Below are 20,533 nucleotides of genomic sequence, written 5' to 3'. Positions count from 1 at the left end.
TATTGGTAAGGGGTAGAGGGAAAAAACTTTAATAGAAATGTTTACGATAATTAGATATAAAGTTAATTAGAAATATTTAAGATAAAAAAAAACTGACTAACAGCTATTAAAAGAAAAAAAAGTTGTAAAAATAGAAAATAAAAAACGTCCATATTCTTAAAAAAAATTATCCATAAGACATTAAAAAAGATAAATGTCTATCAGAAACGCTTTTAAAAATGCAGCGCTATCCTAAACCAGAAAAAAAAGATTACTTACAGAAGCAAAACAAGAAAAATAAAAAATAGATCTTAATTTTTGAAAGAAAATTTTAAAGCGAAACATATCAGTTTTCCAATTACCGAATTTTCAAGAAAAAATAAAGATTAAAGTCTATAATAAAAACCCTCCTCATAGTAAAAATGTCTAAAAAAACATAAGTTTTCTTCAAAAGCTAGATAGAAACTAAACAAAAAAAAAATAGTTCTTAATTTTTAAACGAAAGATTTAACGCTAAAAATCTTAATGCAGTTTTTTCACATTGCCTATTTTTTTAAAAAAGTGACCAGAAAAGTAAAACGTTAATTAGAAAAGCTATTTAAAGAATGTTATAATAAAAACGCTGATAGAAAGAAAGCTTTAAAAATCAAAAGAGAAACAGAAAAAATAACTGTTCTCAGTTCTGAATATAATTTTAACGTTGAGAAGCTCAGTTTTCTATGTTACTAGATATCTGTCTTACTGTACAAGAAAAAAGTGATTATACAAGAATAAAGTCTATTAGAAACGCTCCATTAGCATGCTCCTCTTTCGTTAAAACAGAAAAAAAATCTAGAAAATTGACTTGATCTTGTATAATTAAAAAAAAAAGAAAGAAAAAAAAAACAGCATTACAAAACTTATGGTTCAGTATAAAATAATTTAATTCCAATTCCTTTTTTCCATGTGTCTTTCAGAATATAAGTTAGCAAATATATGCATAACTACTTCTAATAATGTATAATAAAAATACGATTTTAGACTATTCTTTATTAAATCTATTAAAATTTCCTCTATTCCCTCCAAAAAAAACTGTTGAAAAATAATTTTTCAGTTACTTTGTGGAACATTCGGCCAACCCAATATTCAACAAAAGATATTCGTTTCATTCCTAATAACATTAAATTGAAATTGTTTTTAGAAATGAATATAGTGGCAGGTTGTATAACATTATTTTTCCAAAAGAAAAAAAATCTTAATATGATTAAAAAAATATGTATAATAATCTTCCAACTTTAAATATTTTTTAAAGCAAAGGTAAGACAATTTAACTTTTAAAAAAGTAATGTTAATAATCTAGATCAGGGGTCCCCAAATTATAGCGCAAGGTTTTGGCCTTTCTCGCTTGCCAGTTAATTTTAGTCAGATATCACATGAAATGCTGTCGAATAAAATAATAATCAGAAAAACACAATATCCAACAGACAGGAGGGTACTAAATTTGACCGAAAAAACTCAGGGATGATTGTGACACTAAGTGAAAAACCGATATCAGTTTATATACCACAAACGTGTTTCTTATTTAACATAATTTTTTAAACTAGTATTTATAATTAAATTATCTACTGATAAAGAATATCACACCTTTATAGTAATAATTCAAGAAAAAACTTTAATATGAATCGCGATATTGGATTTTTAAATCGCTATATTGAATGTTAAAATTGCGTGAATATGAATCGCGATATAGGAGTTCAGGATGGACCTTAGTCTAAAAAGTTTGTAGTGCCCTGATCCAGATATTTTATTATATAACTGTCCGGCAAATAATACCTAAATATTATTCGATCCCAATATTTTAAGACTTTTAATTGACTAGTTAATCTGCCCTACAAAATATAAAGTCGGTCACTAAAATAATTTAATCACAGTGAATTTTCAATTAAACAGGCAATTTGTTTTGGCCTAACATAACAAGGTTTTACTTAATTCCAATTAAATCTGTTACTATTTTTTCAAGCATGTGTGCAAATAGTGAATTTTAGTTATCTCTAATGTAGCATAAAAATATCTGTGATTTCTTGAGTCAGTAAATGTACTATAAAATAGTTTCAAAATTAAGACATTTAATAAAAATGTTATTTGCAGCTGTATAATTAATATTAAATACAAGTAACCAATACTAGTTTATGTTAAGAGTTCTTATATCTAAATATAGTTCAGAGAGTTTCGACACACATTGTGACAAACCCAAATATTTATAACCAAATGAGTAAAATCTTGACTATTCAAAGTATTTATTACATGCAAAATTAGTGTTAAATATCCACAAAATTTGTGAAAATATTAATTTTTAAGGTTAAACATTTCATTTGAATTACATTTTTACATGACAAATGAACATAAAATATTTTATTAAAACAATAGTTATATTGCTGAGAATTTATTCCTAACAAAAAAAGTTGCAAACTTGTAATAAATAAGATTATACATTTTTATTTAGCGAGCTAAATCAGTTGATTAATAATTTAGGCAACTTTGGTTGGTAAAACAACAAAATAAAATTTGTAAAAAAATGAGTGAAGCTTTGATCAGAGTGTCCAATCATTCAATCACGTCTCTAGACAATTTTGAAACTCTAAACCACATTTAGAAATAGGAACTCTATATTTCATATAAAATTTCAAGAATGGATTTAAAAAAATAAAATAAAATAATGCACATATCAGTTCTTTTATTTTTTAATTTGGTAAACTTTATAAAGATAAAAATGCAACAAAAAGTTGGAATAATAATGTTAAAACTATTGTAGAAAAACTTAAGATAATAATTATACACAGTGGTCTCTCATTAATGCAAATTTGCAGTTTTTTTAAATAGTAATCTTTTTTTTTAATGATGTGGACCTTCGCATCCTCTAGGCTGCAAGAATATTTAAAGTAATTTACTTTCTCGTATGAAAACTAAATGAACTTCATAAAAAGTACTGGCGGGAAATTTTATATATAAAAAAAAAAATAGTACAACAGCAGAATATACAATTTTTTTATGAAAATGTTAAAAGATAATTTTTCTTGAATTAAAAATACTGATAAATATTTTTAATTCAAGAAAAAAAGCTAGCTCATTATTTTATCATTTAAAAAGCTTGCACATTATTTAATAAAACGTTTATAACCAGTTTCAAACCCTTCTATAAATGAAATTTTTTTTCAATATTTTGATTAAGCATAGATTACATCTTTTCACTTTAAAATAAATTTTTGAACAATGTAGTTCAAAAATTTATCAATTCAAAAATGTAAAAAGTCAAGTCGCTTCAAAATTGTAAAAAGTTTCTATATATGTTTCAAAATTTTGAATAAAATTAGGATGTACTTGTTGTACTAATTTAAATGTTCTATCAGACTATAATTAATTTTTTGGCTAGAAGATGTGACATCCCCACTCTAGGTTTTTTTTAAAAAAAATATTATTTTATTAATGTCTGAAATAATGGCAATAATAAATTGCATAATTTGTTTTTTACCCTACTATGGGTGGTTGTCCAACAGTTTAAATAAAGAAATTATGAAGTGGTCAGATTTCAGAAACAGCTTTATTTAAGAATTCCTAAATGAATAGCTAGCTCCTCCATTCAAATAAATTTGGGTAATTATGAATAGATAAAATAATCAATAGTAAAATTATCAACATTGAATAGTCAAAAGACATTAATTTTATAATTAAAATTAAACACATATACGAAAGATCTATTTTGTTTGGTCTTCTAAAAATATTTTAATTTTCTACACAAATTAAACTTTGTCAAAATGTTTAACTCAAAATGTCGAACTTAGAGTTTTGCAGTAAGGAGAGACTCTTCTGTCTGCATCTAATCAACTATAAAAGTCATTTGTACACATTTTTAAAGAAAATGTCAATAAAACAAATAATATTGAAATTGTACAAGCATTTCATGAAATAATTTTATTTAAAACATCAAATTTCTTGATATAATACGAGATATTGCTACATAACAAAATATTGCTAAATGATCTTGATACTTATTTAAAGATCCTTACAGTAAAAAAAAAATTAATTCTCAGGAAAACTTAAAGCATACTATGAATGAAGTGAAAAAGATTCATTCTTATTAAATTTTCTATTTGTTTGTATACAATGAAGAAAAACTTAACACCCTGAATAAATTTTGATCTAATGTTAAGATTTTTATGTACTTGACCACAACCTTCATAGTTAGAGGGGCACATGCTGATTTTGAGCTCCATCCAAAAAGAATTTTTGAGGTTAAAAAGAATCTTATTTTAGAATTTTTAATTCTCAGGAATTATTTGTGGCTCAGGGAAATAGAGCGTTCCCCTTCCCACGAGGTGAACCAGGTTTGAATCCCAGTGATGGCTAGTCGATTGCACCGACCACAGTGGCTACCTAAAATATCCTCAGTGGTAGGCAGATCATGGGTCAGAGTCCTCTTGCTGTCAGGCTAACCGTTAAGAGGTTTTCCTTTCCATGTAACACAAATGAAGATTAGTTTCATCAATAAGTCCTCCACAAAAGAAAATTTTTCCCAATACTTCATGGGAGTTTCCTTGTCTTCTGGATTGGGTTCAAAACAACAAGGCTACTGAGTTAATTAACCCATAAGTAGTAGTAAACCCAAAATTGGGGCGGCTGTTCAATGATGGTTATAAAACCAGTCATGATCAAATTTTAGTTTTTCATATTGAAAATTACATTGCTAAACAAAAAAATTCAAATGTTTTCTATCATTATCAGCTTAAATAACAATGGAAAAATATTTATAAATAATTGTTTTTATACAATTATCTTTTGGTAAATGGTTTTAATAATAAAATGTTACAAGTTTTTGCTTTTTAAAAAATGGGATTTATGTTTAAGACCAGTTTTTGAAGTAACCATTTTGCCCACATTTTACAGTAGCTATAAATATCTCTAGGGGGAGCTGTAAAATAAAGAAAAAAGTATTTTTTATAAAGAGACAGCAGGTTCTTGTGTGATTTCATAACTAAAGTTATTAAGATTAAGTAACAAATTTAAGGAGTGCCCCTTGCACCATTTTGATTGTATGTTAAGTTTAAACTTTATCAACTGTCACTTATCAACTGTTGATGACTTTTGTTTTTATCAAAATATTTATAGCCACTACTTTACTGACTTTAAAGTACTGAGCTGTCATTTTGAAGGGTAAATCTTCTGTGCACAGTGGTCAGATCACACTGATTCAGATTGATGGGCAACTAGTAGTTTGGGAAGTAAAAGTGGCCAGTGTACAATACTGAGTATTTTGTCACCATTATGCTGTTGGTCTAGAGATGGTGGAGCCTTGGCCAACGACTGGTTGCTGTGATACTTCATTTAAATAACACTTTTTTTTTATACCCAAAACAATTAGTAAAAATGAATTATTATATCATAGTTGATATAAAAGGGCAAGGCTCTATTAAATTAGAAATTATTATTAAAACTATTAAGAAATTTTATAAATGTTTGGTAGCATAATTTTTTCCCTTATATCCAGTAATAAGTAAACTAAAGGAGTGATAAATGATAAAAATTTGATCAATGAATTTTTTTTTAAATTATAAATTATTATGTGATAAAATTACATTTGCATTAATGTAATGAGATAAGCATACAAACAATTGCTGTAGTCATTTTTAATGTGGATAAGAAAATTCATTAAAAAAAAAAGGGAAATTATTTTACAACAAATACTGCAAGAAATAATACATTTGCTACCACAGAATGTTTCTCAAAATTTCGTTACTATAGTCCTAGATGTAGGAGACATGTTATGCCTAAAACTTTTAACTTTTCAAACTTCAATTGCTCGTAATTTGTTAACTATTGTTTCCATCTCAGTTGTAATTTGTGTAGAGATTCATTTAACTACATTTTTAACTTGAAAAAAAAATAAATTATTGCAGTATTACTGAGAAACAGAAAAATCGAGCTTTTCATTAGCCGTTGTTCATTCAAAGTTAGTGGCACTAACAGTTCATAAAAGTTTATGACAACTATGTAAATTGGTCATTATATATATGTTACTGTGAATGACTGAAATTAGTGGCCATTGACTTTCACTGGTGAATGTAGACAATCACATAGTCGCTTTGGTAAATGTCCGAAATATATACTAGGTCAAGTTAAGTGCCACTGCCCAGTACACATTTAACCGGTACTCCGAACACTGATGTTTCTCCTAATCTATCCTCACCAGATATTAAAATATCGAATAAATATAATAATATCCACGAATAAATTAATATCAAATCGGATATAACTGATATTTCGGACATTAACCAAAGCAACTAAGTGATTGTTGACTTATAACGGTGTAAGTAAACATTCTCTTGATCTGTGTCATTCACAGTAACATATATAATACACCAATTTAGTGACAGTTTATAAAGTACCTTTGTTAGTACATTCCTTATCTAAAGTTAATTAAAATGTAGTATTTTATTTTGCAATACTGCAGTTATTTAGAGTTTTCTAACCATTTTTTTCAAATGTTGTATACCTAAATTTTGAGAAGCTTTTTTTTTTACGGAACAAAAAACACAGGCAAGAAATTGAACAATTTGAAACAAATAGAACAAGAACATTGGATCTACATGAAAGTTCAATGAGTGAAATGTGACAGCATAATTCAGTCTATTAAATTTCATTACACTATTATGTACTTCACACTGCATAAAGATGAAGAAATTAAAAATTTTATTGCTAATTTCAAATACTAACAAGGTGAAAATGATTAAAAAAAAATAAATAAGTAAAAAAAAAATACTTTAAAAATAAAGAGTAAAACTAGAAATAATTTTTATTCATGTTAATAATTTTTGAAAATTTTTTTTCCTGAAAATAATGAACTAAATTCTAATCCCATTTGCAGAGAGAACCAGCTTCTCCCACCAAACTATATTTTAATTCAAAATTTTGTAACAAAATATGAGGAAAAAGTTTCAACAAATCCAAATATTTTTCTCTCTCAGTATTTACAAAGTTTCAAGTTTTCCAGAATTCTGTGAATTTAAGGCCTGTAACTATCATTTGTTATCTCCTTAACAAGACTTAGGAAGGTCTACTTTTAAATATTTCAGATTCATTCTAATGAAATAACTCAAAAATTACAAAACCACTTTATGTTAACAAATGACAGGGGAAAAAATAGGGAGGGACCATCCATAAATGATGACTTTTTTTCGTTGTTTGTTTTGGAACCATACTGAAATATACACATTTTTGACAAATACTGAATCTATGTTACTGTAACAAGAAAGGTAACAAACATAACTTTCTTCTTTAAATTAAAGGTATAAGAATAAAATTAGGACATTTTAAAATATTCTTTAAAAAAGAGCCCATTTGAGTTACTTAATAAAGACCTGAAAATTTTGGAAGAACAAAAGAAAAGCAATTCAGTAGTCAAGAAAATTGAACTTGGAAACAAAAATTCTTCATAGGTGGTCATATTTCGCAATATATTGTTTTAAATATTGGATTTTAACCTTGAAATAAGCATGAAGATTTATTTTTAAAAATTAATATAGCGTTTTAAATTTTGAAGAAAAAAATTTATTTCATAAGAATGTAAAGTCTTTTTCCTTTTAATTTTTGTATTCAGGTGACACTTTAGGCTGAACATCAACTATATAATCAGTTATTCAACTTACTTAAATAATTACACAGCATTGTCTCTCTAACTGTCAAATTATTTGTTCACATTTAAAATTGCAAACAAATAATTAGCTTCATTTGAAAAATAAACTATAAATAACAGAAACAAAAGTAAATACCTAAAATAATATTTATAACATATCAATTTTATGATCAATTGGGAAAATTATTTTTTCTGTAATTTTGTAGACATTATTAATTCAGTTAGGCAACAACAAAAGAAATGAGCTGAACTGTTTTGAGTTAGAAAAAATTTTGTTTTCTCAACACTAGAACAGTCAGAGCAGTCATTTTTACTGTAAACAATTGACTAATTATCTAACATATTTACAGATACCACCCTCAGAAAGTTAGATTAGTTATCTTTTGCATAAATAATGCCCACAGTATTGACCAATTAACTGTCTCTTTCTTCATGCGATATTCCTTTATACTAAGATTGAGGAACGAATCACAGAATAAGAATTCAAAAAATTTAGAAGTAATTTTAAATTAAAAGAATACAAATGGGCAAAAAAATTACTTATAAGTATAGGAAACGTAATATATTTTAATGCTTGCTATATCAATATTTAACTTGCAATTGGAGTACTCTGTCATACTTCAAAAAAATAAGTGCATAGATATAATAGAATTGATTGTATATATGTTATTCAGGTATATATTTTAATTCATGATATAAGTTTGAAGATGTAGTTGCACATAGACCTGACACAGTTATTTTATCAAAGTTGTAATTAAAATGTAGATTAAATTCAAATAATTTTCAACATAAATGTTTTGAATCAAATGTTTTGAATCATCTTTTTGTAGAGACAAAATTATTCAAATTAAGTACAAAAACTAAATAAAAAATTGTATTTCATCAATGAAATTAACATATATGGCATACAGTAATAGGGAACCCCACCATTTCTTTGACTGTGAAACTGTTTGGTGATAAAGTATTATCAATCACAGAAAAAGTTACAAAAATTTAAATAATGGGTAACTACAAAGAAAATTTTGGAAGATGCACAAACAACAAAGGTTTTAGTCGACTGCAGAAAACAAAAAGTTGAACAATAATCATAGAGCGTATGTACAAAATGCATTTAAGTGATAAGTTAACTTTTTTTTGTATTTAACCAGACATTATTATTTAAAAAATGCAGCGTAAAAGATATCTAGAAACAATTATTTTTTAAATGTCATTATAAAGGCTTAAGATATTCTAAATGATAACAAGATCATAGACGCTTGCATAACAGAGAGACTCTACTGAATAACGAAATTATTAAAATCTAACAAATTTAGCATAAAATAATAAATTCTTAATTTAAAAATGGATAAACAACAAGGAACATAAAAATTTTAAATATTTCTTTATATATATGAACAGCATTTTCTACTTTTAATGATAAAGAAATAAAAGCAGTTTAAATACAGATATTTTTCTTTTGTATAAAAAGTTTTAAAACCATGAACACATAAATATGTACATATTCTTTTTGTTTAAAATAAAATATAACAAAACTCAAAGTCGTAGATTCTAATGCAAGTCATACAACACATTTAACAAACAATAAAAGACTAATAAAAACAATTTGCACAGCTGCAGCAAAAGAAAAAAAAAATTATAACTTTTTTTCATCCAGACAATCATCTAATAGTTTTTTTTAATCTATTCTGAAGAAACAAAGAGATGTTTCATCTAAGTAATAACTCTGTATTGATGAGTGACATGCAATCATCAAAGGGGGAAAGGGGGAATGGGTGATGAAAACAGTTTTTGTTGTGAAAGAAGTGCTATTTATGATTTGTACGGCATGAATGAGAACACAGAATGGATATTTCACAGTTTCTTTCCACCCTTTCTGCTGCTACTGCTGCTTCCTTTGACTTTTGTTAGTTTTTTTGTTTTCTCTCCACTCTCATAATCTGATCCAGAGTCCACCGGTTTATATTCATCAGAGTCATCGTTCAAAAAACTGTCATTTAAATCATAGTCATCACTGTTTCTGCAATTTTTTGACTTCTGGTCTGAAAACATTTACATTTCATTAAAAGAACGCAAAAAATAGAATGAAATCTGACACATCTGCAGATGAGATTAATAACCCTCATCCACAGTTTAACTTACAACTAGAGTACCCTTTTTAAAATTTGCAAAGCTTAGAACCAGAAGCTTCAGTAATTATAAATAATTGGAACAAAACTATTTGATTAATTTATTTTTCTTTCGAACTTTACATGATGTTTAAAAAAGGCATGAAAAATGGTTGAATCTATTCCAAAACAAGGACATATTTATACATAATTTGGAATTCTTTATTATGTTATTAGCAACTTTATTATTTTTGTTTTGCTTTTCAAACATAGATTTTATTGTAAATTGTTTACAATATTTGCAGTTATTTTCTAAACGAGTCGTATTCTTGATTTAAATTAAAACTAAACCATCCTCAAAAACACTGTTCAAGTGTTTCTTTGAACTGTAGATAACTAATTGTTTTCCTCTTTAAATAATGAACATTGTTTTGCTTACTACACAACATAGTAGAAATGGAATCAAATTAAACCAAACCAGTAACAACTTTTGTTTTCAAAATATTACTAACCTAACAATAAATTTCCAAAGATGCAGAATGGCCACGGCTTTTATATTAATTTATACCAGTAGTTTTCTTTGGTCAATTCAGCCAATAATCAATTTAACTTCAGAATAAAAAAAAATAATAATTCAGCAATACTTTTAAAAGGAACTCTAACATCAAAAAATAAACTGTTTTTTTAAAGAAATAAAGGAGCAAAATTTAGAGTGGAGAACAATAAAGAAACCATAAAAATATTATTTAAAGAAAGGATACAAAAAATTGCTAATGATGAAAAAAAAAATCCTTAACTTTTCAATAAATAGATTAATAATTGAATTCAATAAATAAATGAATTCATTTGACTCTATTTAAGCATTCCTACACTCATCATCATATGATTACAGATACTTTTCAGAAAAATAATAATATGTTAAAGGAAATTAAGAATATTAAGTGGAAAGGGGTGAATAAAAAATAGCTTGCTCTGACCATTTTTTGCCTTTCCTACAAAGTTCAAAAACAATAAAAAAAATACAGTTATTTTTATTAATTAGTCATTTACAATACTTATACTATTAAATAATTTTTCTCAAATCTATTTTAGTTATGTTTGCTTTCTAAAAAATCATAGCAAATTTTAGAGGATTGCTTATGTTAAAGAGCCCTGTATTTAGTTTTATTTATTTATTTAACTCTATACTGTGCTGCTCATAAAATGTTATCTTCCGTCCTTAAAATAGCAAGTCGGTTTCAGTAGAGTTGAGGAAAAATTTAAACTGGCATTTTGATCCATCAGATCTTGAGCACACTTATCATGCTACACACCTCTGGGATTGTGGAATCAGGTGTACAAGCATTCTATTTTTTGCACAGATCTTGTTATTTTGATATAAATAGATGTGCTTTTTCTCAATGACACTTTTGTTATGAAAGTTTAGCCCAATTTTGCAGAATTAACATTTATTTATTCAATGACAGAAATTAACAAATGTTAAATGTTTCAAAATAAATAATTGATGATTATATCAACTTCATTGTTTATTTGACAAAGAAAATCATTGGATTGCTGCAATACCATAATTTTGCAGCGATACATTGCAGCGTTTATGACTTAAAACATCTAATTTCAGTATGTGCGGCGGCAACCTATTAGTTATCTAATGAGGCAACCTATTAGTGATTTTATTATTTTTACTATTTAAAAGATTGAAAATTCTATTTTGTTAAATTAATTCTTCAAAATTTCATTTTTACACTTCCCCTTTTAATGTTTTGAAGGGATCTATTTTCCTAATTTAAGATTAATAATAATTTGAAGAATTAACAATGCAGGTGAAAAACATTATGCAAGAATTTAACAATATTCCCTTCAATCAAAGATGATAAATTACCTTCCCACAACCACTCCAAATTTAAGAAAGATCATTTTTGCTTTTCGCTTATTTATTTATATTTCTATTATAATTTTTTTTTAGCTGTTTGAACATTTGATTTATATAAAACTGAGATATCATAAATTAGTAATAAAAAAAAGAACACGTTCACAGTAATTTTATGCTTTATTTTTTAGTAAAACGAGATTATTTGTTTATTTTTAATGAATATTTTTTAAAAATTGTTTTGAAGGTTCTTGGCTGTTCATCATTTGATAGGTTAAAATTTTAGTAATGTCAAATTAGTTATAAGAAGCGGATGGGATACGCTTGCGCTTGTTCTCTGAAGTACAATTATTAGCCAAAAATTAATTCATTTTATTTTATTAAATTTTTTATCAATAATTATAAGGATCATATAGCTCTTTGATTTGATACAATAATATTTACATATTTCTAAAAAAAATTTTGATTAAGCAACATGATGTGATTGTTCTATAGGGTACATTTTTGCACTTAGTAAGATTCTTTTCTTCAAATTATTATATTTTGATAATTATTTTAAGGTTCTTAATCATGTGGTTAAAAATTGGAGCATTTTAAATTCTTTTTTATCAGCATAAAGAATTTGGTATTGTTTAACAATTGTAATGCGCACAATTAATTGTACATGGTAGAATTCTGCACACATTTGTAAAGCTATGGATGAAAATTACCTAGCATAATTTCTGATTAAACGTTAAATCGCATACATAAATTTTATGCATATTTAATATTTATTTTAATAACTTTTGAGCATTTATTTATTTTGTATATAATTTGTAATTTTTAACAGATGCATATACTCTGTGATCATTCATGTAGTCACTTTTTGTGTGGCCTTTCTGATGAAAAACTATTCCCTTTTTTGGCGAAATTTTGTGGGTGCTACAATTGTAGATGGTAGAATTGTACTCTGCAAAATTACAGTAGTATCAGCTTTCTTTAAATAACCTTACAAAATGTATTCCACTGTTAGAACTTGTAGATTGAGTTGAACTTATTATTATTACTTTGATAAGAGAGATTTGATTAGAAAGTATTCTCATATTTTACCCAGTCTTTATTAACTGGCTTCAAAAATTCAGAACCCAAACAGATATTTAACACAATATAAAAATATTTTCAACTGATATTATTTTTAAGTGTTTGGTTCTTTATCACATTAAAAGTTATTAGAGATTAAACTAATTACAGGGTCAATGCATACCTGCTTGTTTGGCAGCTTCTCTCTGTGGGCGGACAGTTTTAGTATGCTTGAAGTCTTTTTTGTGTTGGGGATTTTTTCTGAAATAAACAGAAGATTTATTTTAAATTGACATTTTCAAAGCAATCTATTTGTTCTCATAAAATATTTTAAAATCCTTAAGAATGACAACTTTTGTGATCGGTTCAAGAATTTGAAGCACTTTTCAACTTCTTCCTTGGAAGGGTACTCAGGCTAAAAAAATTTTTTTTTTAAAAATGACCAAACCCAAATGGTATATTTTAGTGTTGGTTTAAGTAGGTTTTTTTGTACTGTTTAATTTGGTGTTATTTTGAAGGGGAAGGAAAAATTACATAATATATATTTTATTACTAAATCTATAACAGCATACAGTGTTAATTGGAAGATAAAAACATAAAAATTATTTTTGTCTAACAAACAATTTAAATCATTTTACAGCTTCCAATAATTTTTTATTACATAAGATATAGACAAAAATATTTCTCAATTTCATTTAAATTATTTAATTTTATCTAAATAGATAATAGTCATATAGATATTTTAAAATATAGTTTGGTGATAACTACATATAAGGCAGTTCTTTCAGAAAAATACCCAATGCTCTTTCTAACACAGTTGCTTTCTTTTTTTTTTATCGCAATTTAGGTATGATCATTATCAATATACGAAAAAGTAGACGACCTTTAACATTGACTTATCAGTCACACTACCAATTATCGAAGAAATTATAAAAGTAAATCAAAACCAGAACTTAAAACCGATTCAAAAAGTGGTTCTTCTTTGTTAGTCCTACTGCTTTTAACCTCCAAAAAATTCTTTGTTCTTTTGTACTACAGCTTTTTTTGAGAGGAGGTTGGGGTATTTAACTCTCCCAACCTTTTTTCTCAGAAAATAGTGGTACAAAAGAATGAGGAATTTTTAGGGGATTGGAAACATTAAGAACAATAAAAGAACACTTTCTCAACTAGTTTAACTGCTTTCTAAAGAGGTCTTAAGTTCTGACACTAAAAATTAATTAATATCACTAAGTTTGCTAATGTAAGACAAAATAAGTAATTAATAAATGCAGATTTCCTACCTAGTTATAAGGACGTTAACATAAATATTAAAAATAGGCAGAATACAATGTGATGAAGTGAATTAAAAACCAAGGCAAAATGTAATCAGATAAAATGAATTGAAGAAAAAAAAATTATCTCAAAATTCATGAATAAAAATAATCAATTTATTTAGTAGAAATCTTAGTGTGAAAAAAAATTAAAAAAAAAAAAAAAAAAAAAAAAAAAANAAAAAAAAAAAAAAAAAAAAAAAAAAAAAAAAAAAAAAAAAAAAAACGTAGCGGAATTATAAATGCAATATTTGTAAAAAGAGAAAGCTGCAATTTGCTTGATATAATAATTGCCTGCTTTTAGTAATAAATAATTGTATGTTTATATTAATAAACAATCTTCTAATTTTATATATTTATAAAAGCAGACGATTTTTAGCAAAAACAGATGTGGTTCCATATCAGGCAAAACTTGCAAATGATACTTTAAGAAATCAGAATTAATTCAATTAAAAAAATATTTTTTCTCTTCAACAGATATCAAATAAATTAACAAGGCAGACAAAAAAAAATTTCACTCATGATAATTAATCTATTGTCTGAAATTATAAAAGAATAATTTGTCACAATAAATCGAGGATAACAAAAAGAGAAAAATAAAAGTAGATTAAATCATAACATGTCAATACTCTTAAATTCTTCAATTCAGAAATCCACACTCCAGAAATGCTTAAGAAGATTCTTGAGGATACACCTAATGACGGTCAGACTGGAAAAAAATCTGATTAATTTTTTTTAAATATTGTATGCAAATTACGGACTCGAAAACAAAATGAAATTCTGTTTAATTTCCAGCTTTGGGGTTAAATTAAATTTTCGCCAGATAATTTCTTTGAATTTCGTTTCCCTGGACAATTTCTGATTCTCCTTATATTTCCGTGGCGTACGAACCCTATAAAGAGGATAAGGAAATGTTACAAGCATTTAGACCTGGTTTGGAAAGAAAAAAAAATGGTATCATGCTTCAACTAGTTATTGGAGTTAGGAGGAACTCTCGGTCCAACCGTGTTTCATCATTCATTAACAACTACCACCTTTAAAATTCAGGTAAAATTTTCAAAAACTGCATTTCAATGATCTTTAAAGAACATGCAGAAACAGGTATTGAAAATATACTTTTGCAATTTCAAATCTATCTGATGTAGTTCAGTATTGAATGATTTAAAAGACAATAAGAATCTAAATCCATATGAAAAAATTATTGAACAGAGGTGTCATGTACTTTTCTCCATTTTTTAGATAATATACTGAATCCAAAATACAATGGAAAAGATCTTCTAAAGATACCGAGGAAAGAAGATCGGGTTTCTAAGAAAAAATACTGAATGGCTAATTCCTGCACTCATTATTTGATGAAGTTCACTTTCTCCAAATGGTGGCCTGTCCAATCAGGAACACAAAAGAATTACCCCATTTCATGGTTCAGTTAGCTAGCTGTTCAGCAAATAATTAAATGCATGTTCTTCGCTTGTTTGGTTCCAACTCAAAAAGAATTTGGGTCTCAAACAAGTTTGTTAATAAATAATAGGCATTTAAAGAGTGAATCGGAAACAGAAGAGATTATTGAAGAACTTTAACTAAATATAGAATTCATTTTAGTCATACTTTGCCCCATAAATCATTAATTATTGAATGTAATTTTTTATTTCTTTTATAAATTGAATATTATGTGATATCATTGAGATTAAAAAATTTTGGCAAAATAAAAAGAATGTAATATGCCGTTCTACTTTTGCTATGTAAAAATATTTTTTATTCTTTCAATTCCCTGACTTGTAATGCTCTATTTTATTTTATAACCAGTATTTAACAGCCAATTGAACTTTGAGTTTACAACTATCAAAGTTCAACTCTGCTGCTTTGTAGTTTCGAAATTAATTCAGAAGACAGAGGAACTCCTCTATCAAACTAGCTCACATTTGCATTTCTTGAAAAGAAAGACGACAAAAATCTCCCACAGTTAGCCTGATGGCAAGGGGATTCAAACCCATGATCAGTCTAGCACTAAGGATATTTTAGGCCAGCACAGTGCTCAGTGCAAGTTGAGCATTGACCAGCTATCACTGGGATTTGAATCTGGGTTACCTAATTGCCCCATGGCAGAATCGCAGCGACTTGGCGACATTGTCGCAGAACATTACAGGGTTCTTGCAGAAGGATTTTTCTTTCCTACAGAAATTTACACATAATATTTAAATCATGCATTTAGATAATCACTTTTTGACCTGCTCAATTTACGACGATCGTATCGTAAATCGATGTAATTTTTCGATTCAATTTTCGGCTGTTACTGATATTAATTTTCACATGGTTTTTAAATATCCCGGTAGATTTCAAAACAATATGGAAAATTCGAATCTCGCATTTGAGTATTTACTTTTTAAAGCAATGATTCTATCGAACTTTTGACAGTTATTGCTATTTATTTTTCCATAGTTTTTAAATATTATTTATTACTATTATTTATTATTATTATTATTTATTATTAGTAATATTATTTATTACAACAACCTAATCTCGAAACTAAACACGCATTTGAGTAATCTCTTTTTGAGGAGTCCGATGCGGTATTTCAACGTCGATCTTTTTTCGGCAACGGATTTCATAATTTTTATTGTGATGATTATTTACGAAATACGAAGGAAATAAATAGTGAGTTTGTCCCCCAACAAAATATTAAAATAAAAAATAGTTACATGTTCAATTAAAAAAACTATAATAGTTTTTTTTTTTGTAAACACAGCGCTTTTATTATTTTAAGTATGAGTAACATATATGTTTGTTATTATTAAAAGTATCTTGCAGAAAGATATTTGTTAGTTTTGTCGCAGATAGCTTGAAAAAATTCTGCCACAGGGCCTGATTGAGAGGCAAGGACTTTATTCCCTGTGCCACCACAGCTCAACACTTGTATTTGAAAAAAAAAATTTCAAGTGAAAAATTATTACCTTTCGAGTGAAAAATTATTATTGACTAATTTGACTAATTACCTTGAATTACCTTGACTAATTTTTTTAGAAAAAAAATTGACCTTTCAGGTATTTCAAACTCATATGAATTTATTTTCCCTGACTTTTTTGGCATTTTAGTTAATTTTCCTGATTTTACTCCTTGAACACCGTGTTGCTTAAATAGAAGTGGGAAATCAGATCAATGAGGCTCATTTATATAATTTGCTGCAGAATGATATTAAAATAACTTTTACCTGAAACAGTTTGCACCATAGGGACATTCCTTTTTAGGAGCTTTTTCCTCACCATCACTTTCACTAATGGCATCTTGTATACTCTTCTTGTTTTCACTTTCTGATGTGTAATCAGAGTCACCAGGATGACTAAACTGGTCTTTATGACTTGCATTCCGTCTGGGGAGAAGAAAAGAGAAAAAACTAAGATAATTTCATCTTATTTAAAAACAAAAGATTTGCATAAAAATTAGTGGATAGCAAGGTAACTGAATTTCATTTCAAGGAACTAAGTGTGCTGAGGGATGTATTTATTAAGTATTTTCCAAAATAATAATGATAATAATGAAGAAGGCTTTTTGAAGAAAAAAAAAGTTAATACTTTACTTTCTTTAAAGCAAAGAAATATTCCTGTGAAAATACAATTAATTAAATGAAATAACACAGTTGAAATCAAGGTTTAAAAAAACCTAGCCCGGATGGGTTTTAATGGGCTTTTGGGTTTAAGATATTACCCAGTTTAACACTTTTTAGGTTTAAATTTTAATTTTTTATTCAAAAGAGAATAATTTTTAGTTAAAAAGAAAAATTCATAGGAAAATAATTAAAGAATGAGTTAAAATAAAAAATAGCTTAAATTTTAATGCAGTACCATCTTTTCATGCTGGTATTAATAAAAGTCTCTAAAATTAATTCCTTCTTAAGACTAGAAATGTAAGCAGAATATTGGGGTCAGAGAAATATGCTGTTTACTGTTTAATTTAATTGTTTTTAAATACTTAAGTTATAGTTTCCTTAATTTAACATTAATTTCATATTAAATATTTTTTATCATGGTTTGAAATTTAATAAATTATATTTAAATCATATTATAGCATTTAAATATAGCTACTAACAAAATATTTCAATCCACCCATTTGTTTATTTGTGAAAAGAAAAATATTCCTTAGAAAAGAATTAATTCTAACTCTGAGTGTCAGCTAAACAAAATTCATTTGATACTGACCTGTAGCATTTCTTGCCAAAAGTGCAGGGAATTCTTGTTTTGTTTAGTTTTACTTCACCAGAGGAACTTGGCTGTGGTTCATCTTCCTCCTCAGACAGAGGAGTCTCATCCACTTCGCTGCTAGATTTAACTTTTTTCCGCCTACCTCGGCTAGGACCCTTTTTTAAAATAAAAAAATACAGAAATGATTTCTTTTTTACAAAAGATACATTGCTACAAGTATATATAATATGTATTTACATAACATAATCTCTTCCAGATATCTCATTATAACTTGGTTTAATTTCCTGATTTTGTTTTAAGTTAGATAAAAACTTTTCATTTAATTTACATGATTTGTTCATATCTGAACTGATGTTTTAAAATGGAACAACAATTAAATTATGCATGCATATAAGATTATAGTAAACTATGTACATTTTTTGGAAAAGTATCTTTATTAACTATAATGAACTCTTTTATAAAGTTAAAAAATTTTCTTAACTACAATCTATTTTTATGTACTATATCATTTCAAAAGTGTAAGCATAAAAGCTTTTAATTTTTCTTTTAATGTTTAAAAAAAAAAAAAATTAATTAAAAAAAAAATTTAAGCTCAATTTTTAAGGCTTGCACATGTTACAATGAAAAATATTTTATTTAATTTTTTTTAATTTATGGAAGTAAAACAGGGTGATCAATCCTCAAATAATATCACTCCAAAATCAAGTTCCCTGAGATGTCAAGATTTTAATAATGATTTATATTAGCCAGCTTCTAATTGTTAAAACATTTAATTTTACACACACATATATACATTAACTCTCAATACATTAATATGTATTAAGAATTAATTACAAAAGCTGAAAACTACTTTATAATTGTTTATACTATTAAATAATTGTTTAAGTCTTTAATTCTTTTGCACCTAAAATTTTCGTGATACTAAACAAAATTGTGTAAATAAACAAAATATTTATGTACATACTAAATATCAGATATATATATTTGGTATAGACATATATAGTATAAAAAAATTTCGGTATATTCACAAGTTTCAATGAAAAACAGTTTTATTACTTTTCTTAAGCTTAGGCAAGTAAAAAAAAAAATTGATTATCTCACTAAGCATAGCACACTGTAACATTCATATAAAAATATACTTAAGTTAAATAAACATTTACAATGTTTTACAATGTACCATTTAAATTTAAATATAATAACACTGAAGAACCTATTTCAGGGGTAAGTACAAAAACAGAGAAACAAAAAGTTGCCGTTTACGAAATTCAAATTAGTGCAATTTTAGGGTGTACATACTATTTAATTCTAGATAAATATAGAATATCAATAAAATTATGCATAACTTTATCAAATAAAAAAAGTAGCGCTTACGCAAAGGAAAAATATTCAACACAGAAAATTTATACTTCATTACAAAATTGAATTGATTACTTAGTATCAATGTTCTAACTTTTAGTCAGGGTTGGCAGGTTTTTGACATGTGACAGTTTTTGACAGTTTAAACCATGGTTTAAACCGTCACGTCAAAAACCTCACTGTCAAAAATGTCNCTTTAGTTTTTGACATTTTTGACGGGTTTTTGACGGTTTAAACCAGTATTATACCCTTGTCATGTCAAAAACCACTTTTTGACGTCAAAAACCCAACCCTGATGCTAACAATACATAAATGGGGAATTTTCTTGGCACTTTTTTTTTTATCAATACTTAGTTGCTAATGACTATCTTTCAAGTCACAGCGAAGTCAACTATTACAATTTATCCTTCATAATCACCATTTTGTAGTGAAAACAACAATGTACAATTGAGTAATGAAAATGAAGGTTTTTGAGAATTTTCATGAATAGACTGTTTTAAAAAATATGCAGATCCCATAATGAAGATATGCCTCTTCTTATTAAAGTATTTATTTCTCTCTCTTTTTAAAATTACTTTTTTCTTGCTGGAGAAACAAAATAATAGATTCACAAATTGATTAAGGAGGTAAAGGATTTACTATAATTGAAATTAAGAGGTTTGCAATATCTTCCGCCATTTATTGTTCTATCTTCATAGCTTAATTGCATCGAAAAGAGTTCTCGATTTGACGAGAATTGATCTGAAACTGATTCAATCAAACTGATTTTTGCCCAACACTAAGAATTGAAACTATTTCTTTATAGAAAAGAACATAAATTCACCTGAAGTGCTCTAAACAAAGTTGCTCAAATGAAAGATGCTAAAAATACAATAAGGGCTACTTCTAATTTAACTAAAAGCAGGGTTGGGTTTTTGACGTCAAAAAGTGGTTTTTGACATGACAAGGGTATAATACTGGTTTAAACCGTCAAAAAGTGTCTGAAATCGAAAAAAACT

At 26.7% G+C, this 20,533-nt stretch overlaps 1 protein-coding gene across 1 annotated transcript in view; it reads right to left on the bottom strand.

Annotated features, from left to right (window-relative positions):
* Window positions 1-2,675: 2,675 nt before the first annotated feature.
* Window positions 2,676-20,533, bottom strand: part of LOC107448899 (aprataxin and PNK-like factor) — a gene marked incomplete in the record, with an annotated part of 36,478 nt that continues 18,620 nt past the window's right edge. Inside the window, 4 exon segments of the mRNA XM_071184347.1 lie at window positions 2,676-9,684; window positions 12,861-12,937; window positions 17,192-17,350; window positions 18,177-18,334. Of these exon segments, the coding sequence (XP_071040448.1) occupies window positions 9,497-9,684; window positions 12,861-12,937; window positions 17,192-17,350; window positions 18,177-18,334 (582 nt within the window).

The sequence above is a fragment of the Parasteatoda tepidariorum genome, chromosome 8 (assembly GCF_043381705.1).
Source record: "Parasteatoda tepidariorum isolate YZ-2023 chromosome 8, CAS_Ptep_4.0, whole genome shotgun sequence".
NCBI lineage: Eukaryota > Metazoa > Arthropoda > Arachnida > Araneae > Theridiidae > Parasteatoda > Parasteatoda tepidariorum.
The sequence above is the reverse complement of the archived record's forward strand: the minus strand, read 5'-3'. Positions and strand labels throughout refer to the sequence as shown.